At 54.7% G+C, this 24,047-nt stretch overlaps 2 protein-coding genes and 1 long non-coding RNA gene across 5 annotated transcripts; 2 read left to right on the top strand and 1 right to left on the bottom strand.

Annotated features, from left to right (window-relative positions):
• Positions 1 to 6,140: 6,140 nt before the first annotated feature.
• On the bottom strand, positions 6,141 to 14,671 carry LOC135185940 (cytosolic 5'-nucleotidase 1A-like). Of its 2 annotated transcripts, none has more exons than XM_064163176.1 (7): positions 14,540 to 14,671; positions 12,870 to 12,928; positions 11,922 to 12,089; positions 10,979 to 11,108; positions 9,858 to 9,980; positions 7,433 to 7,611; positions 6,141 to 6,758 (listed from the first exon to the last, which is right to left on the bottom strand). In XM_064163176.1, exons 2-7 carry the CDS (start codon positions 12,912 to 12,914, stop codon positions 6,459 to 6,461), a joined length of 945 nt encoding a protein of 314 aa, XP_064019246.1. In that variant the 5' UTR covers positions 12,915 to 12,928; positions 14,540 to 14,671; the 3' UTR covers positions 6,141 to 6,458. The 2 variants fall into 2 exon arrangements, with proteins under 2 accessions (XP_064019246.1, XP_064019247.1); XM_064163177.1 differs by lacking the exon at positions 14,540 to 14,671 and adding an exon at positions 13,051 to 13,182.
• LOC135185941 (uncharacterized) lies at positions 6,551 to 12,806 on the top strand. Its single transcript, XR_010306694.1, has 4 exons — positions 6,551 to 6,677; positions 9,695 to 9,743; positions 9,878 to 10,019; positions 12,344 to 12,806. It is a non-coding gene; the product is annotated as an uncharacterized LOC135185941 (long non-coding RNA).
• A 1,903-nt stretch (positions 14,672 to 16,574) lies between the features above and the next one.
• On the top strand, positions 16,575 to 23,574 carry SYT8 (synaptotagmin 8). 2 transcript variants are annotated; one of them, XM_064163939.1, is made up of 9 exons: positions 16,575 to 17,001; positions 18,498 to 18,632; positions 19,494 to 19,651; positions 19,797 to 19,892; positions 20,157 to 20,324; positions 21,068 to 21,235; positions 21,418 to 21,535; positions 22,385 to 22,518; positions 22,613 to 23,574. In XM_064163939.1, exons 1-9 carry the CDS (start codon positions 16,590 to 16,592, stop codon positions 22,844 to 22,846), a joined length of 1,623 nt encoding a protein of 540 aa, XP_064020009.1. In that variant the 5' UTR covers positions 16,575 to 16,589; the 3' UTR covers positions 22,847 to 23,574. The 2 variants fall into 2 exon arrangements, with proteins under 2 accessions (XP_064020009.1, XP_064020010.1); XM_064163940.1 differs by having other exon boundaries at positions 21,068 to 21,245; positions 22,613 to 22,695.
• The last annotated feature ends 473 nt before the right edge of the window (positions 23,575 to 24,047 follow it).

Genomic DNA, 24,047 nt, shown 5'->3' on the forward strand with positions numbered 1-24,047 from the left:
CTGCCAAACTTGGCATCACCTGTCCCCGTGTCCCACGCACTCCGTGGCCCTGCCCAAATCCCCGCCACTCCCGTGTCACCTGCCCGCGCCTGACCCCGCTCCGCGTCGGACATCCTTCCGCATCCCCCAGCCCATCCTCCCCCGCCGCTGGGGACACGCCTGGCCCCCACCTCGGAGAGGAGGGGACCTGCCTCACCCCGTCTGCCGGCCCTGTCCGCTCCTCGGGGCAGGAATCTCGTGTTGTTTGCCTCACCCCAGTTATTTTGCAGCTGAAACTGCTGGCGACGGGCAACAACAACCCCGGCAGAGGCTGGCGGCAGGCAGCGTCACCGGCGGCTGACGGGATGGGGTGGTAAGTGGCAACGGTGCCATCGATTCATCGCCTCCCACGCCAGGATGTGATGGGGAGCACCGGGACCCGATTCACCTCATTGCCCACCTTGAGCAATCTCTGCTGAGGTCCCCAGGGCCGTGAGATCCCAGCTTGGGGCAGGGTGGTATCGACTGGCTGGTGGGGTTTCCATGCACCGTGTGGAGATGTGCCTCCAGCCACATCCCAGCACACCACCCACCTCATGGCTTTGCCACCCACCTCATGGCTTTGCCAGCACTATGCATCACTTAATGATGTCCTCTGATTTCCAGATGTAGTTGCCCCAAGGAGACCATCATTTATGCAATCACCTCTCCTCTATGTGACAGAGCACCAAAGCACTTTGAACCTTCTGGTCCTGGGAGGAGGGTGGGCTGAGAAAGAGGAGGGGCAGCACCTCATGGTGACCCAAGGGTCAACTTAAAATTGCAACGTGTTTCCTTGGAGTGGGAGCAGCCACTCAGCTTCCACTGGTGGTGTGGTGAATCAATGCTAACCTCCTGAGGCGGTTGCTGCTGCATGAGTGTGCTCATAAAGGCTTTTAATTTCTACCTATTTATTGTCACCTTTCTCCTAAGCTCCAGCTTCACTTGTCACTGCAGCCAGCGCTTTCCAATGTGCCTGCCCAGGGTTAAGACTTTGAACTCACATTTAAGCACTTTGGCAAACACAAGTCTGTGACTTTGCACAGCCTCTCTCTCAGCTTCTGCTTGCAGAACACCCTGGTAATAATTGTTTGCAGGGTGGGACTTGGCATCTCAGGCTCTCTGGCTGCAAACCCCTGAGTGTTTCTCAAGGAGCTCTGCCACCAGGGTGGCTTAGGGTCAAAAATGTGAAGATGCTTTGCTCTGTACTTGCAGCCAAAGACACTTGAAGGTTATGAGGGGAGGGAGGTGTGGGAGCATCCTTGGCAGACACTTCAGCTGCTCCTGGGTCACTCTCCTGCTGCAACCGGGAGTCAATAAAATCATTTTTGTTTGGAAAAGACCTTCACAATCATCAAATCCAACCATTGACCCAGCACTGACAGGTCTTCACTAACCAAATATCACTCAGTACCACCTCTACATGGCTTTGACACCTCCAGGGATGGGGATGGGGCCTCCACCACTGCCCTGGACAGCTTGTTCTAAGGCTTGATAGCCTATCTGGGGAAGAAATTGTTCCTCATGTCCAACCTAAACCTCTCCTGGCACAACCTGAGGATGCTTCCTTTCATCACTTAGCTCCAAACTCCTTTCAGGAGCTATACAGAGCAACGAGGTCTCCCCTCACTCTCCTTTTCTCCAGGCTAAACAATCCCAGTTCCCTCAGCTGCTCCTCACCAGACCTGTTCTCTAGACCCTCCACCATCTTTATTGCCCTTCTTTGGATCCACTCCAGCACCTCAATGTCCTTCTTGCAGTGAGGGGCCCAAAATTGAACTCTGATGTCAAGGTGAAAGCTGAACTGGTTGGACACTGCCACTGCAGAGCTGTTAGCTAAATATTTGCCAGTTGCCCCTCTCTACAGTGCTACCATTTCATTATGATTTCCTTTCTCTCTCATAATTGTTGTTTTTATTTGGCTTCACACCCCCAGATTGGTGCAGTGAGTGGGGGATTAAGGTCATACTCCTGGGCAAAGGCCTTCTGCAAAATCGTTGGGGCCACCTGGCTGCAGCCTCTGGTCCCTGGCATCACATGGGTGGGTCCCTGAAACAAGGGTCATTTGGGTTGGACATGGTAAAGGAGGCATCACTCATGTCCCTCCCTACACCAGAAGAGTGTCCTGGAGGTATCCCAGGCAGAGGTAGGTCAGTGAGATATCAGTAAGGACCCTGACACCAGGTAGCTTTGTCTAGGGTGGTTTGGGGTTGCTGCAAAGCAATGGCCAGAATCAAATGCAGGTCCCCAGAGCCCCCTTTGAACCCCTCTACACAGTTTTCCACCCTTTATTTTCTTTGAGTGGAAATGTATGAGACCTAGCAGGTCTCAAATGTAGCCTGCCTAGTGTGAGTGACACAGTGGTGTGACCTGCTCCTGTCTTGTCATGATCCCCCCAAAAACCTGAGATGGAGATCAGGGAAGCATCCCATGACCAGCCCCAGCAGCTAAACTCTCTCTGGGCTGTAGCAGCAGCAGCAGACTCCTGGATACCAGCAACCCCTTGAAGGAGTAAGATGAAAATGCTTTCAAAAGCCAAGGCCTGAGGAACATCCCAAACATTACTGAACTTACTACTGGGGCCTCTAGGACAGAAACACCAAGTTTGCCCTTGCAGCAGGAGGTGAAGTTGCAGTAGGCCTTGCTTGGAGTGAGATTTTGGTGCTCCATCTTTGGAGTAGGGCAGATGAGACCAGATTTAATGCCCCATCTTTGGAGTAGGACAGAAGAGGACAGATGTTAATGCCCCATCTTTGGAGCAGGAGAAAGAGGACAGATTTTAATGCCCCATCTTTGGAGCAGGAGAAAGAGGACAGATTTTAATGCCCCATCTTTGGAGCAGGACAGAAGAGGACAGATGTTAATGCCCCATCTTTGGAGCAGGAGAAAGAGGACAGATTTTAATGCCCCATCTTTGGAGCAGGAGAAAGAGGACAGATTTTAATGCCCCATCTTTGGAGCAGGACAGAAGAGGACAGATGTTAATGCCCCATCTTTGGAGCAGGAGAAAGAGGACAGATTTTAATGCCCCATCTTTGGAGCAGGAGAAAGAGGACAGATTTTAATGCCCCATCTTTGGAGCAGGAGAGAGAGGACAGATTTTAATGCCCCATCTTTGGAGCAGGAGAGAGAGGACAGATGTTAATGCCCCATCTTTGGAGCAGGGCAGAAGAAGACAGATGTTAATGCCCCATGTTTGGAGCAGGGCAGAAGAGGACAGATGTTAATGCCCCATCTTTGGAGCAGGGCAGAAGAAGACAGATGTTAATGCCCCATGTTTGGAGCAGGGCAGAAGAGGACAGATGTTAATGCCCCATCTTTGGAGCAGGACATAAGAGGATAGATGTTAATGCCCCATCTTTGGAGCAGGGCAGAAAAGGGCAGATTTTGATGTCTCATCTTTGGAGCAGGGCAGAAAAGGGAGGATTTTGATGCCACATTTTTGCAGCAGGACAATAAAGGGCACTTTTGATGCCCCGAGTTTGAGCAATGGCCCAAAGCAGCTGCAATTTGGCCCTGTATGATGCAACCTCCCCCTCCTCCCCCACACCAAGTTTCCTTCCTTTTTTCCTCCATTTTGGGCACGTTTTGCCCTGTCATCCCCTGCTCTGCTGACTGCTGGAGGAAAGCACGAGGCACCTTCCCCCTGCCTCAGCAGCTTGTGGCCCACGATGCCTCACATGAGCCTGACCCCACCACCCTTGACTCAGCTAATTCCCCCTCACCCAAGGAGTTAACCAAGCTCCTGCTGGCACCATCCATGCAAGGGCAAAGGTGATGGGCTGGAGCAGTGGGAGATGTCCAGGACCCACTAGCATCACCACCACCAAGTCCATGTCCCCATCTTGAGTACTGCATTCAGTTTTGGGCTCCCCAGTTTAAGAGGAATGGGATCTGCTCGAGAGAGTCCAAGGGAGGGCTAGGAGGATGATGAGGGGACTGGAGCACTGCCTGATGAGGAGAGGCTGAGGGACCTGGGGCTGCTTAGTCTGGAGAAGAGAAGACTGAGAGGGAATCTAATAAGTGTTTATAAATATCTGAGGACTGGAGGTCAGGAGTGGGGGGCACAGACTCTGCTCACTTGCTGCTTGGAATAGGACAACGAGCAATGGATGTGAGCTGCAGCACAGGAGGTTCCACCTCAACACAAGGAGGAACTTCTTTACTATAAGGGGCACAGAGCACTGGCACAGATTCCCCAGGGAGGTTGTAGAGTCTCTTTCTCTGGAGACTTTCAGTGCCTGTCTGGAGGTGTTCCTGTGTGCCCTGAGCTAGATTGTATGGTCCTGCTCTGGCAGGGGGGTTGGGCTGGATGATCTCTTTGGGTCCCTTCCAACCCCTAGCATCCTGTGATCCCACCACCAGCTGCCACTGAAGCAGCTGGGTGAACAGAGCTGGAGATGGTTGTTTGGATCCTCTCTCTGCTATCTCACCAGTAGCTGACCTGCCTTAAAAGTGGGACGAACACCTGTACCTGCTTACTGGGCATGTTTGGAGCATCCTGTAATTAATGTTTGCTCAGCAATTGAGGCTGATGGGTGCTCAGTGTTATTAGCCAATGATAAATAGCTGATGTTGTTGATGTTGCTATCTTGAAACATCTAATTTCAGCACCTGAGCTGAGCAAAAGAGCCAGAGGCCAGATGCCCAGTGCCAGAACCCTACCAATGCCTTGCACATGGGCATCCCTGCCCTGAGTTTGGACCCACAAGGGCAGGACCTGTGTATGGGCAGGAGATGTGCAGAGCCCCTAAGCCCAGGGTAGCAGGAGTGGGCTTGGGGACGTGGATGCAAGATGACTCTTCCCTGGAGGTGTTCAATACCAGGCTGGACAAGGCCTTGAGCTAGCTGCTCTGGTGGAAAGTGTCTGTACTCATGGTGGGGAGGCTGGAACTGGATGATCTTTAAGGTCCCTTCCAACTCAAGCCATTCTCTGTCGAGGGGCCTGATCCAGAGCCCGCTCAAGGTTTCTCAGGTGTTTAACCCATCTCAATGCACAAATATAAGACCAGATTGAAGAACTGAAGGAAGACTGAATTGTCCCAGCCCTCCTTCCAGGCAGGTGTGAGGGACAAGTGCTTACATGAGGGTGCTCATTTATTTAATTGCTTCTTGAGGGTAGGGGAAGCTTTGGTGAGAGTGATGTTTGTGAAGCCTTAAAAGAACCCTACTTCCTGATTATGGTGAGATTAAAAACCACCTAAGCCACCATCCTCTTCATCTCCTCTGTCCATCATCACACTGCCATCCAGAGACCAGGTTGGGTTTTTCCATGAGGCTGTTCTGGGCAGCTTACAGGCACTTAAGAGTTCTCTGTCCCTGGGCTGCCACTGGTGGCATCCAGCTGCTCGCATCCAGCCTTTAGGGACACGAACTCGCAAACGAATCCTGGGGGGGGGTCTGTTTGCTCCCCAGAAGGAGGACCACGGTTCAAACGGCCAGAGGACAGGCGTTGCTGCATGGGATGCCTGCCTTGGTAGTGGGCAGGACCTTAAGGGCACTCATGGACCTCCTCTACCTTGAGCAGCCACACCTGGGGCCCCAGCTACACCCTCCGGCCAAGGCTATTTAAGCACAGGTGCTGGCCCCCAGCTTCCCCTCGGCTCTGGTGGTGCTGCGCCCGTGCGGCCCCTGCGCCGCTTGTGCTGCTCCCCTCTAGCGCCCTCTCCTGGTGGGATCCTGCACCTGCGTGGCAGCTCAGTCTCCTGCTTGGACCTCGGAGCTGGTTTGGAGCCTTCTCACTGTTCCACCTCTAGCTCCAGCAGCTGGATGCCCTACAGGTCTGGGTCTCCAAATGACACCGTGTGAGCAGCCTGCGTGCCTAAGGAACGGTGACTTGTGCTATAATCCCTTCTGCAAGGGGGAAGAGCTTGGTCTTGCTCTCTTCAGTGGGGTCACTCGTAAGTCCTTTACAGCTTTGAAGTCTTTCTCCCTCTCCTGAGCTTAGCTGAAGGACTTTCTAGCACCTCACCTCCCTTTGAAAACTGAGATAAGTGTGTCTGGTGAGGCAGGGTCTTGAGGACTTCCTCTGGACAGAGGTCCTGGGAATAAAACTTGGAGAGTGAGCATAGCTAAAGGCAACATTTTGGGGGCTTGGTTTCATGCTTCCTTTAGCTCAGGTGTGGGGCAGGGCAATGGCTTGATTTATTTCTTTGCAGAGGAGAAAAGTCCCTGGGACCTAGAGGGCAGGTAAGTGCCACAGCAAAGGTGTCCTTCCATCCTGGAGCAGTTGCATCTTTGGGCTATGTTCTGTGACCTGAAGGACCTGATATCAGGAGCAGGAACGAACATCAGGTTTTGTCTGGTAGTCTGTGCTCTTGTGCAGTGCTCTTGCCTCCACTCACTGAGGGAAGTCCTTCCCTCTCCACCAGAAGCTTTACCTCCATCTGGCTGAGTCCCCTCTACTGTTGGGAGAGAAGACTGCTGGCCTGGAGAGCCCCTTAGCAGGAGGGAACCCAGGCAGAAGGTACACCCACATCTTGAGCCCCCTGGATGTTATGAAGCCCATCATCAAAGAAAATGTGGGGCTGGATCTGGGAGAGTATGGGGCCCTTGGGAGCCCCATCCATGAAGAAAGCCTCATCGATGGCCAAGCCCCACTGCCGGAGGGTCTTGATGGCTCTGGCGCCCATGTCCCGGCCGCTGCGGGCGGTCACCAGGTAGGTGCGGATGGGGGAGGTCTCCTGGTTGAACTTCTTGCTCATCTTCCCCAGGTGCATGGCAAAAGCCTTCAGGGGACCCTGGAAGCACAGCAAGACACATGGAAATGGTTTGGAAATAAGGAGGCATCCACTTTACCTGTGTAAAATCCTTGTTCCTCTTCCAGGGTTTCTCAGGGCTCTATGGAGCACAGAGAGGTCTCTGTGGTGCAGGACTGGGAGATGCCAGGACTGGCACTGTGCACTGGGGTGCTGAGGAGGAAGGTTTGCATTGGGGTGCTCATTCTAATCCCAAAGTGACCAGGAAGGTACACCCCAGTGAGCAGTGCCCCTGGATCTGAGTCCTGCAGGCATTTGCACAACAAGAGGTTCCACCCTACAGAAGGTGACCTTGGGAGTAACCACAGCCATGGCCCTTTGGGACCTCACTCAGAGCCATCATCAGGCCAGGGCCACCTACCTTCTTCCCCAGGGAGGTGGCTGAATCCCTACCCCTGGATGTGTTTAGAAGATGCAGAGATGTGGTGCTGAGGGACATGGTTTAGCCCCAGACTGAGTAGAGTTAGGTACTGGTTGGGCTTATCTCAAAGGTCTTTTCCAAGCAAGACGATTCTCTGCTTGTGGCACATCTGATGAGGCCCCATACCAGGGCACGAGTGGTGGGATGCAAATCACGTAAGGATTGGTGCTTTGTTGGCTGCCCGTGGTGGGTGCAGAGCCTGTGGGTGCCCACGGAAGCGGGGTGGCTTGCTCACCTCTCCCATGGGCACCGCCTCCATCGCCCGCTCGTAGCGCAGCGCCCCCTCCAGCCCCTGCTGCCGGAACACCTGGTCTGTCTCGTCCGAGAAGAGCACAGCATCGCCATCAAACGCCACCCGCAGCGGGGTGCTGGGGGCCTGCACCTCCTGCTGACAGACCAGCGCTGCTGACACCCCTGCAAGACACAGCCAGCTGGGCTCAGGAGGGACACCTCACCCTGGGGGCAGCTCGGGCACCGCCAGCTCCTCCCTGCGCGTCTGCCGTGGCCACAACTTGAGACTGTGTCCCCTTGTTCTATCGGTGGTTGTCTGGCCTCTTCTGCCAGGCAACCAGCAACAGAACAAGGGGACACAGTCTCAAGTTGTGCAGGGGGAAGTGTAGACTGGATGTTAGGAGGAAGTTCTTCACAGAGAGAGTGATTGGCATTGGAATGGGCTGCCCAGGGAGGTGGTGGAGGCACCGTCCCTGGAGGTGTTGAAGCAAAGCCTGGATGAGGCACTTAGTGCCATGGTCTAGTTGACTGGCCAGGGCTGGGTGCTAGGTTGGAATGGATGAGCTTGGAGGCCTCTTTCAGCCTGGTTGATTCTATGATTCTATGATCCCACACCACAGTGCTGGGACTGCTGAGCTTGGGGCTTTCCCTGGAGGTCACCCCAACCTCCACAGTGGTTGAGTCACCAACCCTGGATATGTTTAAGGGTTGATGAATCATAGAATGGTTTAGGTTGGAAGGGACCTCAAGGGTCATCCAGTTCCAACCCCCTGCCATAGGCAGGGACACCTCCCACTAGAACAGGTTGCTCAAGGCCTCATCCAACCTGGTTTTGAGCAGCCACAGGCAACCTGTGCCAGTGTCTCACCACCCTCACTGCAAACAACTTCTTCCTAACATCCAATTTGAATCTCCCCTCTGCCAGTTTAAACCCATTCCTCCTCATCCTGTCATTAGAAGTCCTTGTCAGTAGTTCCTCCCCAGCTCTCCTGTAGCCCCCTTCAGATACTGAAAGGCCACTATAAGGTCTCCTTGAAGCCTTCTCTTCTCCAGGCTGAAAAGCCCCAACTCTTGTAGCCTGTCCTCATAGCAGAGCTGCTGCAGCCCTCTGAGCACCTTCGTGGCCCTCCTCTGGATTTGCTTTAACAATTTGATGCCCTTCCTGTGTTGGAGGCTCCAGAACTGCACAGAGTACTCCAAGTGGGGTCTGAGAGAGGGTCGTTTGGATGTGGTGCTTAGGGATGTGGTTTAGGGTGAATCTTGTAAAGTAGGGTTGTGGGTTGGACTTGGTGATGCTGAGAGGCTTTTCTGACTTGGATGATTCTGGTTCTTTCTAAGGGTGTCTGTCTCCATGGAGGTGGACAATAAAAGAGAAACTGAGGTCTGGTGGGGAATGATAGGGACAGGCTGGATGTTAGGAGCAAGCTCTTTACTATGAGGGTGGTGGAGCACTGGAACAGGTAGCCCAGGGAGGTGGTTGAGTCCCCGTCCCTGGAGATATTCAAGGTGAGGCTAGACAGGGCTTTGGGCAAGCTGATCTAGTTGAGGATGCCCCTGCTGACTGCAGGGGGGTTGGACTGGATGACCCTTGGAGGTCCCTTCCAACTCAGACCACTCTATGGTGGTTGTGTAGGCACTGGCAGCCCTCCTCCTGGTGCTTGCCTGCCCTGCCAAGCCTGGCTTTAATGCCCAGATTTAGCATTCCGTGCTATGAGTAATAGGGACTGCCACTTCCACTTGATTGGGGTAATTGGCTTAATTACAGGCCTGTGAGCTGGTCCCTGCCCACCCTCATCCACACGGGACCCAGGCCTCTGAATGAGAGGACACTTGTCAGAGCAATGACGCTGTTCAAGGAGGCTCCAGGAAGGAGCTGTGCAGTGAAGGTAAATCCAGGCTGCAGATGGCTTGCTCCTGACCTTGAAGGACCTTGGCCAGCTGATATGCTCATAGCCAAGTGAATTAATAAGGAGGTGATTAACCCCATTAGAGCTGTAGGGGAGACTGCACTGCCTCCAATCCAGGTCAAGCAACTGCTTGCATCTGTCACTAAGCACAAGGTGACCCTGAAGGTGCCAAGAAAACAAGTTTCTGCAGGGTTCTCACAAGGCCCTGGGAATCATCAGTGGACCCTCACTGATCCAGGGGCAGCTTTGGGTAGACAGGTTTCAATGTCAGGCAGGGAAGAGGCAGCCCATGGCTAGAAGGATGCATAAAGCAGTTGGTGGCTTCTGAAGGCACCTGAGAGACCCTGGTGTCCTTTCAGGCTACTGGTGGGGACAGGAGAGGAGACTGAAGCGTTCAGGACTGTACTGGTAATCAATGTGCCACTCAATCCCTTGCCCCTGTGGGAGTATGTTGGCTCTTGGCACTGAGCTTGTGGGGCAGTGTGGTGGATTTGGGGATGTGGGATGGAGGGGAGAACTCACCTCTCCGGAGGGCATTGCAGACATCTGTCCTGTCAGCTGAGAGGAAGAGCTTGACCCCGTGGGACTTGAGATACTGTGTGGAGTCCTCATCACTGACAAAGCAGAACTTGGAGATCTCCAGGCCTTTGAGTCAGGGGATGCAAGCAAAGTCTCTGTTATGAGGTAACATCCTTCTTGGAGCCCCCAACCCATCCCCTCCTCAGTTTTTGGTGTGCTTTGCTGCAGAGCTCAGAGCACTCCATTCCCAGTGCTGTGTGGGGCACCTGCCCATGACCTTGTTGCATTTCCTTGCCCTGTTGATCCCACAAAACTACCTGTTCCCTCCATCCTTCCCCTGAACGAGCCTTTCTGGCAGCACTCTGGTTTTGTGAGAACTGTGTCTGTAGTAGCTGCCTATGGATGCCCAGGCTGTGCAAAATGCTGCCAGACCCCATGGGGCAAAGGGTAGTCCAGCTCTGGAGTCCTCAACACAGACATGGATCTGTTGGAGCAGGGCCAGAGGAGGTCACAGCAGTGCTGGCAGGGCTGGAAGCTCTCTGCTGTCAGGCCAGGCTGAGAGACTTGGGATTGTTCACCCTGGAGAAGATTCCAGGGAGGCCTTCTGGTGACCTTTCAGTGCTTAAAGGGGTGGATCAGAAAGCTGAGGACAGAGTTTGGAGCAGAACTTGTTGTACCAGGACAAGGGATGATGGTTTGAACTGAAAGAGGGAGATTCAGCCTGGAGAGGAGGAAGAAATAGTTGACACTGAGGATGGTGAGACAGTGGTCGAGGTTGTCTAGAGAGGAGGTAGATGTCCCATCCCTGGCACCATTGCAGGTCAGGTTGTTTGGGGCTCTGAGCAACCTGCTCTAGTTGCAGATGTCCCTGCTGACTGCAGAGGAGTTGGACAAGACAACTTTAAAAGTCTCTCCCAACACAAACCGCTCCATGATGTGGCAGAAGGGAGCTGGACTCTGCCATGGCCCTTGGCTGCCCTCTGACACCCTAGGCAAGCTGCATGAGGCTGGCAGGGATCCCTTTTCCATGTATCTCCTGTCTCTGCATCTGCCACTGATGTTCCACTGCTTCACAGTCTCCTGGGGGGTAAGCAGGGACCCCCAGGGGTGGGGTCCTCCCTTACCATAGTGCTTGGCACTGTTGATGATGCGCACGCCGCTCTCCGGGCTGTTGTTGGAGAGCACCAGGATGTCAAAGAGGCTCTTCTCTGCTGGGTTGCTTTCCAGCATCTTCTTGTTCACATACTGTGCTGCCTGCCAGGAAAAGATGAGACTTTTGGAGGGGCATGGCTGCAGTGGTCTTCTCAGGGCTGTTGGAGCTGCATCTCTCAACACCTGTGCTCTGCCCCCGTACTGGGCACCGGTGAGGCTGCACCTCATACTGGGCTCACTACAAGAAGGACATTGAGGTGCTGGAGCATGTCCAGGGAGCTGGTGAAGGGTCTGGAGAATAGGGCTGGTAAGGAGCAGCTGAGGGACCTGGGGTTGCTCAGCCTGGAGAAAAGGAGGCTTTCTACAACTCCCTGAAAAGAGGCTGGGACCAAGTGGGGATTGGTCTCTTCTCCCAAGTAATATGTGACAGGACAAAAGGAAATGGATTCAGGCTGTTCCAGGGGAGGTTTAGGTTGGACATGAAGAAGCCTTTCTTCCCCAAAAGGGTTGTCAAGCCCTGAAACAGGCTGCACAGGACAGTGGTGGAGTCCCGATCCCTGGAGGGATTTAAAAGCCCTGTGGCTGTGATGCTGAGGAGCATGGTTTAGTGGTGGACTTGCCAGTGCTGAGTTACTGCTTGGATTTTATGATCCTCAAGGTCTGTTCCAACCCAAACAATTCTATGTCAAGGCTGGCAGGTTACAGAGCAGCCATCACTGGGAGGGCAGGGAGCAGGATGGCCTAGTAGGGGAGGTAGAACTGTGGGGCTGGTGAAAAGCAGAGGTGTCGGTGCCCTGCTAAAAGGCCAGGCCACACATCTACATGCTGTGATGGGAACTAAGACCTAAAGCTGGGACAGCTTTTGCCTCATCCTGTGAGTGTCTGTGTGTGCCCTCAGACAGGTGTGGGGCTCACCTGGATGAAGGCAAAGGCTGTGCCTGGTGGCAAAGGCTTGTCCTGGTTGGCCAGCTGATGCCTTGTGTACTCCTCTTTGCCCTTCTCCAGGTACAGCTTGTGTTCCTCCTCCAGCTCGAAGATGGCTCTGGTGGTCACTGCAATAACCAGTGCCTCTCTGGGGTCTTTCTGCAGGGCAGGGAGGAAAGAGGGGTTAGAGGACAGTAAAGAGCGAGCTTGGGGAGGAGAATTATAGAATCAACCAGGTGGGAAGAGACCTCCAAGCTCATCCAGTCTAACCTAGCACCCAGCCCTATCCAATCAACCAGACCATGGCACTAAGTGCCTCATCCAGGCTTTTTTTGAACACTTCCAGGGACAGTGACTCCACCTCCCTGGGCAGCCCATTCCAATGCCAATCACTCTCTCCCATCCTCTGGCAGGAGTCCCACAGTGGTGGGATTTGGGTGTTGGAGGCCTTTAGAGAAGAGGTACCAAGCCAAATCTTCACCTTCAGGCCACCAAGCCTGAGGCAGGCAGCTGTGAAACCCTAACCTCTCTGGCAAGTGTCAAATGCTTCTGTGAGCAGCCCACACTTGAGGACTGCTTCATCCTTCCGATCTTTGTGGGCAGAGCAGAGCCATGGTCACTTGCTGGTGCTGAGCTGGGCACTGCTGGGTTTCTCTCTGCCTATACCTGTGGCTTTGCTCTGGGTTCTGGGAAGTCTACTAAAGTCTCTACATACAAAGGCTGCTGCTTTCTCCCTGGATGCAAATGCCCACAGCCCTGCAACTTCTTCCCTTAGAGGCTCCCACTGGGAGCAGGTGCCCAGCAGCTTCTGCTGAAACCCAGGCACAAGCAGCTCAAGGCACCACGGCTCCAGGTTGTGGTGTGCTGTTTTCTGTTGTGGCATTTCAAAACCTCCTCTAGAAATACAGGATGTGAGTTATGTAACCAAGAACCTTTTACCTGTTTCACCTGGGTGTTTATCACGGTGCTTTCAGGCTCTGCCATCCTCCACTGTCAGCCTCCAAGAGCAAAAAGACACAATTAATAGATAAAACTGTAATAAAGCCCAATCTAGAGCAGGGGGGAGAGTGGAAAAGGGACAGGGGACATCCACCCAGTGGAACAGCCCAAGTGAACCTACTCCTGCTGACAGCAGCTCTCTTCCAGAACCTGGGCTGATCATTCCAATGCATTATGATGGTGAAGGGGCTTTTCAACCACACATGCTTTAATTTCCTTCCCCCCTTTCTGGGTGGAAACTGCTGTAAATGGTTATGGAGCTCTTCTTCCAGCAAAGTCTATCTGTATTTAAAAGCCAAAGTAGGTCAGATCTCATGGGCAGGCTTCTAGTTCACCTCCTTACTGCCTTTCTTGCTACTCTTGCTTGGGTGATGAATTTGTGTCCACGGATAAGCAAATTTCCCTGCATGAGCAGCTTGTTTGCAGCTGTGGAAGGCCTAAGTAGAGATGTGTGGGGAGGGCTTGGGCTCAGGATGAGACTCTCTCAATGGGGCTGGTCTGCTCCTCCACAGCCCTGTGAGCCAGCCAGCCCTGGGCTGTGCTAACCCAGCTCTGGCATATGTAAATCTTGAGGTGAGGCTGGCTACAGGGTCTGCCTGTGCCTAGCAGCTGAATCTTTAACTCCTCTTCTTTCTGTGCACCCAGCTGCTGTGGTTTCTGTGCTGGAAACCTCTTCTGTGCACCAGCCAGAAGGGCACTTTTAGGATTCAGCCTGAGGGAGGAGAACTGTTCCCAGTGCCACCAAGGAGGATCCCATGGTAGGGGGGTTATCTCCCCCCAGCAGCTCCTGTAAGAACACTGCAAGGTTTACCTGGAGAGCAGATGCAGCAAGGACTGCTCTAGACACATCCTGGGAGTGGCAGGGGGGTTAAAACCTCATTTACCAGCTCTTGCCCTACCTGAGTACTGGGTTGGGGTTGGGTGGGTGGGGGCTGTCTAAGCACAGACCAAAGCCAGCAGGCTGTGTAGAGGGCAAGTCCAGGGTCTTTAGAGGGTCCTTTTACCTGCTCTAATTTTCTTGAATCATATTTGTTATTCAAGGGCTGGAAAGTGTTGCCTGGGCTGGTAGGAAATGCTCTTGGCTGATGCCCTAAGGGGCAGGGGGGGTTCAGTGCTTGCATGTGCCCCCTGGGGCGGAGAGCCTGGGAAGCTGGGAGATGCTCAGCATCCCTCTGCCTCCTCCCTTCACAGTACCCGAGGCTGGGCAAGGGTCTCCTCGCAGAAAGCAGGGAGAGGAGGTGAGCGGGGGAAGAAAACTGCTCCGCTGCAATCCAGAGGGGAGTTTTCTGAAAGTGAAAACGAAATGAGAGGAGGCAACGGAGCTGAAAAACGCTTCCTGGCGGGGAGGGGAGGAATTTCTGCTCTGCTCCTCCGAGTGCTGCAAATCAAGCCCGGCTGCTCCTTCCCCTCTCCTGCCGCTCAGAGCTGCGCTGTTTACACCCAAGTCGGCACAGGCATCCTGACTACCAGCACCCACCGTGCTCACCAGCCGCAGCGAAGCGTTCCGGGGGGGATGCTCGCAGCTCTCACCGAGCAGATGGACACCCCCCCACCCCCTACCCCCCAAGCCCACAGCCAGCGTTTTGCTGCAGAGAAAAAGCCAAACTCACCGCCTTGGAGCCTCTCCAGGGGCAGCATCCAAGCTGGGACGGTGCTGTTTATAGTCGCCCCTCGCCGTGCTCGCAGGCAGGAAGGAGGCAACCTGAGGTGCAGCCTCTGTCCCCGGCCTGCTGGGATTTGTAGGCAGCTGGCTGGCTTGGAAGGGTGCCCAGGCTTGGCTGCCTTCCCCTGCTGGCATTGCACAAGCAGTTCATGGCCGCAGCCCTGCCCTTGCTTTCTGGGCTCCCTCGGAGCTGGTGCTGGCTGCCCACCAGCTCTCTGGGGCTGGCTGTTTCACTAAGAGGGTATTCAGAGCCTGCTTCCATCCCTCCCATAGCTCAGCCCCATACTTCCAACCCTCTCATTTCCCAGCCCTCAAATAGATAATAATTATGTTTTGGACCAAAAAATACAAGAGCAGCTTGCAGAGAGCTGGGCTGGGGAGAAAGGATGGTGGAGATGTGGCAGGGTGGAGTGGGTGCTCACCACATGCAGTTTTTAGTCTGGAGAGGAGAAGACTGAGAGGGGATTTCATCAATGTTTATAACTATCTGAGGGCTGTTCAGGAGAGGGAGGACAGGCTCTGCTCACTTGCTGCCTGGGATAGGACAAGGAGCAATGGGTGTAAATTGCAGCACAGGAGCTTTCACTTCAACACAAGGGGGAACCTCTTGACTGTAAGGGTCCCAGAGCACTGGAACAGGCTGCCCAGAGAGGTTGTGGAGTCTCCTTCTGTGGAGTCTTTCAAGACCTGTCTGGATGTGTTCCTCTGTGACCTGAGCTACATTGTGTGGTCCTGCTCTAATAGGGAGGTTGGACTGGATGATCTCTTTGGGTCCCTTCCAACCCCTAACATTCTGTGATCCTGTGATCATGGTTTTGGGTCCTTTTGGGTCTTCTCCATTTTTAGGTTTGGTGGTTTTTTGTCTGCTATGCTGAGCAGGGCTGATTTGGGGCTGGGATCTTGTTGGGATCCTGCCAGGCTTGGTGCTGCCGAGGTATTGCAACATGCCCTTTCCATGTGATCTGAGAGGCGTTGTCCCAGAGGAGCAGCTCCCATTCTCTACAGCTTATCCTTTGATCAGCCAGAGCATATCCCAGCCCTGCTGCCAGAAGATGCCCCAGAGAAGCAGCTCCCCCAAGGCTGGCTCCTTGCCAGAGGTGAGCCAACTCAGCTGTGTTAAGGTGTGTGGCACCAAGTGATTGCTGGCATCACTGGATCTTCCACGCTGTGGGCTGCAGCTGGGGTCCTGCCCAGCTTGGCTTCACTGAGATGCTTGTCTGTAGCAAGCAGGCTGTTGAATCATACAATTGTAGAATGTCTTGAGTTAGAAGGGACCTTAAAAATCATCTAGTTCCAATCCCACTGCCATGGACAGGGTCGCTTCCCTCTAGACCAGTGGTTGCTCAAAGCCCCATCCTGTCTGGTCTTAAACACTTCCAGGGATGAGGCATCCACAGCTTCCCTGGGCAACCTGTTTCAGCATCTCACCACCTTCATAGTCAAGATCTTCCTAAGGTCCATTTTAAATCAACCCTACTCTGGTTTAAAACCACTGCCCCTTATCCCTTCACCACATGCACTTTTAAGTAGTCCTTCCTCAGCTTTCCTGTAGCCCCCTTCAGGCACTGGAAGGCTACTCTGTGTTCTCCATGGAGCCTTTTCTTCTCCAGGCTGAGCAGACTCCAGAGGAAGTGCTCCAGCCCTCTCATCACCTTTCTGACCCTGCTCTGAACCATAGAATCATAGAATCAACCAGGTTGGAAGAGACCTCCAAGATCATCCAGGCCAACCTACCCCCCAGCCCTATCCAATCAACTAGACCATGGCACTAAGTGCCTCATCCAGGCTTTTCTTGAAGACCCCCAGGGACGGTGCCTCCACCACCTCCCTGGGCAGCCCATTCCAATGCCAATCACTCTCTCTGTGAAGAACTTCTTCCTAATATCCAGCCTATACCTACCCTGGCACAACTTGAGACTGTGTCCCCTTTTTCTATTGCCTTCTCTAACAGTTCCACATCCTTGTCTTGGGGACTCCAGAGCTGGCCCCAGCCCTGCATGCGGGGTCTCAGCAGAGGGGCAGAATCCCCTCCCTGCCCCTGCTGCTGGGCATCAGCACAGGACAAGTCGGCTCTGTGCTGGCAGTGCTCCGTGCTGGCTCATGCCCATCTTTTCACCCACCAGTTCTCCGTGTGGCCGTGCCCAGTGGCATGTGGCAGGCAGGTTTTGCTTCCTGGTCCCTCTAGGAGTTCCCTGCTGGCTTTTCGCCTGCGTGAGCAGTGCTTGGGCGAGCGCCGAGGTGGGGCCGCCCGGTTCCCGGGCTGGCAAAGCAGGCTTTCCAGCCTCGGTCCTGCTCTGCAGCCACCGAGCTCCCCCCTGGCCCCGCAGCATGTCCCTGCCACGCACGGTGGCTGGGCCTGGAGATCACACCGCGGGGAAGGGAGACTGAGCCTGGGAAGGAGACCTGGTGGTAAGTCTGGCTTTGGGAGCCTGGTCTGCAGAGGGAGGGAGCGGGCAGGAGGGCTCCCCTATCCCCTTTTGCAGGAGTGAGGATGTTCCATAATCCCTGCAGAGCCCCCTGAGGCTGCGCTGCCTCCCCCGGACCGCAGCCGGCTGTCCCCGCTGTCCCCGCAGCTCCCGGCTCTGGGGCGAGCTGTCGTTCTGAACCAGGACCAATGTCACACCAACGCGACGCAGCCCACGGGGCAGGCTGGCAGGGAAAAAAGTGCTGAGACTCCTGACTCTGTGCTGGGTGGGTGCCTGCGGGACGGTGCTGTCACAGCCACCCACTGCCCTGGCCCAAAGCCACTGCCTGGTGCCTCCTAAATACCAGAGGCACGTCGCTGGCCACCGGCTTCCATTTGTGTTGGCAGGAGAAACTGCCGCTACGGCTGTGGGTGGTGAGGCTGTGAGCAGAGATCAGGTGTCCAACGGCACAGATGTCCCTGGTGGTCCTGGGCAAGTCACTTAAGCTGTGCCTCATTGCCCCAGCAATGATGCTGAAAGGATGACAGCAATTCCCAGCCCTGTGCCTGCAGGCAGCAAACATCAGCGCTGGAAAACTGAGAGGCTCCTCCTGGCTTCAGGGCTCAGCAGGTGGAAGGGTCTTTCCAGGAGGATCCCCCTGCAAGGAGCTGTAGCCCTGTGGGGTAGGCAGAGCAAGATGATGGTGGCTGCTTGGGCAGGGAAATGCTCAGATGTTGGGCAGCCAAGGCAAAGAGCCTTGCTTGTGTCACCAGGACTGGTTGCCACCAGTGCTTTGATGGCTGCAGACCCTCTTGCTGTGCAGCCCAGCTGCTGGTGAACCTCCCCTCCTCTTGCTCCTCACCTGAAAGGAGGCCAGAAGGAAGTTCTGGCTTGGAGGAAATGTTGCTGCTAGGATAAGAGCCTTGCTGTGGGGAGAGGAGAGATGAAATCCATTCTGCTTTAAATCTGAAGCCTTCCCTTCAGCTGCGTCACTGTTGCCATGTGCACAGGTCAGGCTTACGCAGTTCTGAGCTGGCATAACCTCACCTCTGCCACCTGCACTGTGGGCACCAGCCCCGTTGCAAGCTCAGGGGATAGGGGGAAGGAGCTGTAAAAGGAGTGCTGGCTAATGGTGGGATGAGCAAACCCTTCAGCTCACGCTGCAGGACCAGGGAGCAGCCACCCAAACCAGCTCTTGGCTTGCTTTCCCCTGCAGCCAGGTGATTCCTCTCCAGAGGAAAACTCCCTACCCTGTGCCCCTGCTGTCTCTCCTTTCCACAGGCAGGCTTGCAGGGACAGAAGTGAGAATGCAGGAGGTGGGGGAGCCCTGCCTGCCTGCAGCTTCCTCCTGCTTCATTTCACACCTCAGTGCCAGGGTGGCCAAGCCCTAACCGCTTGTGCTGGGCTCTCTAACTGCTGTTTGCTCTCGCTGGGGCCACCGGCGGGACACAGGCTGCTGGAAGGAAGCCTCCACCCTGCTCAGTTCTCTTGTGTCCACAGGTCAGCACAGCATAGCCATGGTGGTGGCAGCCAGGAAAGGTGGGGTGACAGGCTCCCCCCTCACCAGCAGCCCCGTGTCCATCAGCAGCACGGCTCAGCCAGGGTTCCTGGGTGGCTGGCTCAGCCGGATCCCATGTGAGTATAGCAGCACTTGTTCCCTCTCTGCTGGCTGATGGGGCTCTGGGCTGTCTCTGCTGCTGGGGGAGGTTCAAGAAGGCCAACTGCAAGGTCTTGCATCCAGGCTGGGGCAAACCCTGCTATCAATGGGGGCCTGGGGATGAAGGGCTGGAAAGCAGCCCTCTGGAGGACGACTTGGGGAGCTGGTGGCTGCAGAGCTGTACATGAGCTGGCATCTAGTGGTGCCGGTGCCAGCCCAGAGCTAGCCTGTCCTGGGCTGATCCCCTGCAGCAGGGGCAGGGAGGGGATTCTGTCCCTCTGCTGTGCTCTGCTGAGACCTCCCTCTGCAGTTCTGGGGCCAGCTCTGGAGTCCTCAGCACAGACAGGGATATGCTGGAGTGGGGCCAAGCTGGGGGAGCTGGGGTTGTTCAGCCTGGGGAGGAGAAGACTCCAGGGAGGCCTTCTGGTGACCTTTCAGTGCTTAAAAGGGTGGATCAGAAAGCTGGGGACAGAGTTTGGAGCAGAACTTGTTGTATCAGGACAAGGGATGATGGTTTGAACTGAAAGAGGGAGATTCAGCCTGGAGAGGAGGAAGAAATAGTTGACACTGAGGATGGTGAGACAGTGGTCGAGGTTGTCTAGAGAGGAGGTAGATGTCCCATCTCTGGCACCATTGCAGGTCAGGTTGTTTGGGGCTCTGAGCAACCTGCTGTAGTTGCAGATGTCCCTGCTGAGTGCTGAGGGGTTAGAATAAATGACCTTTTAAGGTCTCTTCCCACCTCAAACCACTCTGCACACATTCTGGCACACTAAACACACTTGGTACGTTTTTGCTTGTTAACTCTTCTGTCCACCTCCATTTCCTGCACATTGTAACAGTACCCAGATGGGCTCTCATTGCTGTGGCTGTGGCAGTGGCCATTCTCTTCCTCCTCTTCCTCATCTGCATCATCAAGTGCTGCTGTTGCAAGAAGAAGCCCAAGAAGAAGGAGAGAGTGGGTTTACTTGCTGTCAGCAGCTCCACCACAGCCAACTTTGTGCGTCCTGCTTTCCCCTCTCCCCCACTTCACCTCTCACTGAGAGGTTTGGTGCCAAGCAGCCTGGTTCTGCTGCTGGTGGGACCACAGCAGGGCTGGGATGTGGCTGAGCACCTGCTGAAGGTAGTGTTCCTCTGTGCTGCAGGTCCAACCTGAGATGGAGGACCTGGAGCAGGGCACGGAGCAGATGTGGCGAGGGAGGCTGCAGTACTCCCTGGAGTACAACTTCCGTGCACATGAGGTGGGGATGCTGGTGGCTGTGGCACAGCCTGGACAAGGATTTGTTCCTGCATGGTCCTCCTTTGCTGCCCACTGAGGGGGACCATGCCCTCTTACACCTCCCCCTTTGCCCACAGCCTGCTGGCTCTCAGGCCTGCATGGCATCAAGCATCCATGGCATGGCATTCTCCCTGCTGCACTCACATGCATCCCACCCAGCCCCTGGTGATCTGGCTGCATTCCCATTCTCCTTCCCTTGGTGACCTTGTGCATCACTCCTTTTAAGCTGAAGGTTGGTGTGAAGCAGGCAGCTGAGCTGAAAGCCATGGACAGTGGGGGCACATCTGATCCATATGTGATTGTCTACCTGACGTCTGATATGAAGCGGAGATATGAGACCAAGGTTTACCGCAGGACCCTGAGCCCTGTCTTCAATGAGACCTTCACTTTCCAGGTAAGTGTGAGACCACACCTGGAATACTGTGTCCAGTTCTGGGCTCCTCAGTTCAGGAGGGATAGGGAGCTGCTGGAAAGAGTCCATCAGAGAGCCATAGGGATGACGGGGGGACTTGAGCTTCTCCCTACAAAGAGAGACTGAAAGCCGTGGGACTGTTTAGTCTGGAGAAGAGAAGACTGAGAGGAGATCTGATCAGTGTGTACAAATAGCTGAGGGGGGGGGGGGGGGTGTCAAGTGGCTGGGGCCAAGCTCTTTTTGGTGGTCTGCAGCAAAAATCCAAATAGCAGCAGTTGCAAACTGGAACACAGAAAGTTTCACCTCAACTTGAGAAGAAACTTCTTTATGGTGAGGGTGCCAGAGCCCTGGAACAGGCTGCCCAGGGAGGTTGTGGAGTCTCCTTCTCTGGAGATATTTCAGACCCACCTGGATGCATTCCTGTGTGGACTCTACCCTTGGTGATCCTGCCTTGGCAGGGGGATTGGACTCAATGATCTCTGGATGTCCCTTCCAAACCTCTACAGTTCAGTGATTCTGTAACAAGTGGTAGTTGCTGATGTTTTGTTGGTGCCATCAAGAGCAGTTGCATAGGAAGTGCTCCCTGGGCAAAAACCTCTGGGCAAGGAGGTGTCTTTGCAACCAGGATGAGAAAACATTGGACAGAAGGACCACCAGGTCCCGTGCCACGGGGCAGATCTGCCTCTGGGGAGTGAGTTCAGCTTCTGGGGGGTCCTCTCCTGCAGGTGCCACAGGCAGAGGTTCCTGAATCCACACTGGTGATGCAGGTGTATGACTTCAACCGCTTTGCCAAGCATGACATCATCGGGGAGGTCCGGCTGCCCCTGGCCAAAGTCAACCTGCAGCACGTCATCGAGCAGTGGAGTGACCTGGCAGCAGCCAGCAAAGTGGAGGTTGGTCCTGGTGGGTGGCAAATTCTGCTGGAAGGGATGCACTGCTCATTGGCTTGCCACTGGCCCCCAGAAGCAAGCATGAGGGTGGGGGGCACCCAGGAAACCTGGGGCCAGCCTGGTGCTCCAGCCCTAGGCGAGGCAGCTCCTCTGTCTGGTGCTGAGGGCTGGCATCTCTCCATCAGGAGGAGCAGTTGGGCGAGATCTGCTTCTCGCTGCGCTATGTGCCCAGCACTGGCAAGCTGACTGTGCTCATCCTGGAAGCCAAGAAGCTGAAGCGGATGGACTCCCATGGGCTTTCAGGTCAGCAGGGGCTGCTCATGCTCACCCCTCCCTTATCACAGAGTCATAGAATGGTCTAGGTTGGAGGGGACCTCAAGGATCACCCAGATGCAACCCTCTGCAGTAGGCAGGGACACCTCCCACTAGAGCAGGTTGCTCAAAGCCTCATCCAACCTGGCCTTGAACACCTCCAGGGAGGGAGCAGCCACAACCTCCCTGGGCAGCCTATGCCAGTGTCTCACCACCCTCACTGGAAAGAACTTCTTCCTAACATCTAGTTTGAATCTCCCTTCTGCCAGTTCAAACCCATTACCCCTCATCCTGTCATTACAAGACCTTGTCAATAGTCCCTCCCCAGCCCTCCTGTAGGCCTCCTTCAGATACTGGAAGGCCACTATGAGGTCTCCTTGAATCCTCCTCTTCTCCAGACTGAAGAGCCCCAGTTCTCATAGCTTATCCTCGTAGCAGAGGTGCTCCAGCCTTGGCCTCCTCTGAACTTACTATAGAATCAGCCAAGGTCTCTTGCCCAGGCCTTAATGAGGGCACTGCAGAGATTTCAGAGCTCTCAGTGCTGAGATCTTGCTGCCACCACCATGCTCAGCCCTTGGCTGGCTCCAAGCCTGCCCCAGCACAGACACTCCAGCTTTGGGCAGAGCTGGGGGTGTCACTCAGAAGATGGCATGACTGGATGGTATGAGGAGCTCATGGGAGGAGGCAGAAGGTGAGTTCCTAGGTGGCTGGCAAGGGGAAGAGGGGTGGATAGTCACCATGAGGAGTGGCAAGTGGGATGCCATGCTTTGCTTGGGAATGGCCTGGGGAAGCTGGGCCAGAAATAATCAATTGTGCCAATTAGGTCTTCTGTCTCCTCAGATCCTTTTGTCAAGGTGCATCTCATCCTGAACAGGAAGAAATGGAAGAAGAAGAAGACAAGTGTGAAGAAAAACACCTTAAGCCCTTACTTCAATGAAGTCTTTGTCTTTGAGGTGCCTTTCAGTCAGATCCAGGTGAGTTTTGCTGCATCACCCTTGGGCTGAGTGGGTCCCCACAGTGACAAGCCCCATTCTGCTGACTCTTTCTTGTGTGTGTGTGTCCCTCCAGAACGTGGATGTGGTCATCTCCGTCTGGGACCATGACAAAGTGACCAAGAACGAGCCCATTGGCAAGCTCTTCCTGGGCTGCCGCGCCACGGGCAACCAGCTGCGGCACTGGTCCGACATGCTGTCCAACCCACGCCGGCCCCTCGCCCAGTGGCACAGCCTGCAGCCCCCAGAGGTGGTCGACAAAGCCCTGGGCTTGAAGTCCCACCTCAAGCTGCCCTTGACCTCCAGATAGTGGTGGTCTTCTGCTCCACCTGAGGGGCAGGGTGGAAGGCTTGTAGAGGTGAAGGGCTTTGTCTTGGTGGCATCCAGATGCGTTAGTCCCAGCTCGGCGTTAGCAAAGAGGGGACTGGGGACTCTTTTGGGCCAGGGGATGATCTTGCTGCTGGTGCAGCTTGTGCCCTGTGTAATGCCTGGAGCAGGGCAGTTCAGGACCCCAGGGAAAGGCTGGCTGTGGAACAAAAAGGATGCCAAAGGAGAAGACATGTGCACAGGACCCAGCTTGTCCCATCTGCTCGTGGGCCAGGGGAACAAATGACAGAATCTCAGCATGGTGGGGGTTGGAAGGAACCTCTGGAGATCATCCAGTCCAACCCCTCTGGTCACCCACAGAAGCTTGCTCAGGATCACAATGTCCAGGTGGATTTGGAATCTCTCCAGAGAAGGAGACTCCACAACCTCTCTGGGCAGCCTGCTCCAGGGTTCTGACACTCTCGAAGTAAAGAAGGCTTCAAGTTGATGCAAACCCACTGAGTCCATTGATCTTTTAAAAGCAGGGCACTGATGTGCCATCAGCCTGGGGTGGGAGGCTTCTTTGGTAGTGAGCAACTTGGCAAGAGGTGAGTTCTTGGCAAGACTTTGTGTGTCCTGTGAAGGCTCAGAGACAAGACCAAGCTGGTGAAGCACACTGACAGGCCATGCAGACAGGGGAGGTTTTGGAGATACAAGATTAGCTCTTCAGTGCAATAAGCATGCTCTGTACCCTGGCTAGAGGCTAAATGAGACAGCAAAATCAGCCTCTGGTTGTCTGCATGGCTTCACTCTTGGCCCATTCCCAGCCTATGCCACCTTGTGCATCCTGAGATGTGACTCAAGCTAGAGTCAGCTCTATCCACTCAACGTGATCCTACAGTACTGTGGCAGGGAGGTTTGAACCTGCAGATGGGGACTGTCATATTGTGGTAACCCTGATGAAGCTGGATTGCAGCCCTCATGTCACTTACAGGAAGGCTTCATGTCATCTAAAAGGGGTTTATGGCTACATCTCCTGTCCTGCCCTGCTTGGTGAGGCCTTGTGGTGAGGTCTGTGCAAGTAAAGATCCCTCCCAAAAGGATGAGGGTATCGAGGAGGTGCCTCCATCCCTACCCATCCGTGGGTATGCTGCAGTTCAGTGGCATTCCAGAAGAGTTCCCCTGAGCCATCTGCAGCAGAAAGG

This window comes from Pogoniulus pusillus, chromosome 24 (assembly GCF_015220805.1).
Source record: "Pogoniulus pusillus isolate bPogPus1 chromosome 24, bPogPus1.pri, whole genome shotgun sequence".
Lineage (NCBI taxonomy): Eukaryota > Metazoa > Chordata > Aves > Piciformes > Lybiidae > Pogoniulus > Pogoniulus pusillus.

Bases quoted from the DNA above. Each gene is read 5' to 3' on its own strand.
- LOC135185940 (XM_064163176.1), bottom strand. From the start codon at position 12,914: ATGGCAGAGCCTGAAAGCACCGTGATAAACACCCAGGTGAAACAG. The intron at 9,981-10,978 runs GTAAGGGAGGAC...CCTGACTCAAAG, and splicing joins CAACAGTGCCAAGCACTATG to GCCTGGAGATCTCCAAGTTC. The intron at 7,612-9,857 runs GTGAGTTCTCCC...TGTGTCTTGCAG, and splicing joins CTGCAATGCCCTCCGGAGAG to GGGTGTCAGCAGCGCTGGTC.
- SYT8 (XM_064163939.1), top strand. From the start codon at position 16,590: ATGCGGGGTCTCAGCAGAGGGGCAGAATCCCCTCCCTGCCCCTGCTGC. The intron at 18,633-19,493 runs GTGAGTATAGCA...ACATTGTAACAG, and splicing joins CTGGCTCAGCCGGATCCCAT to TACCCAGATGGGCTCTCATT. The intron at 20,325-21,067 runs GTAAGTGTGAGA...CCTCTCCTGCAG, and splicing joins ATGAGACCTTCACTTTCCAG to GTGCCACAGGCAGAGGTTCC.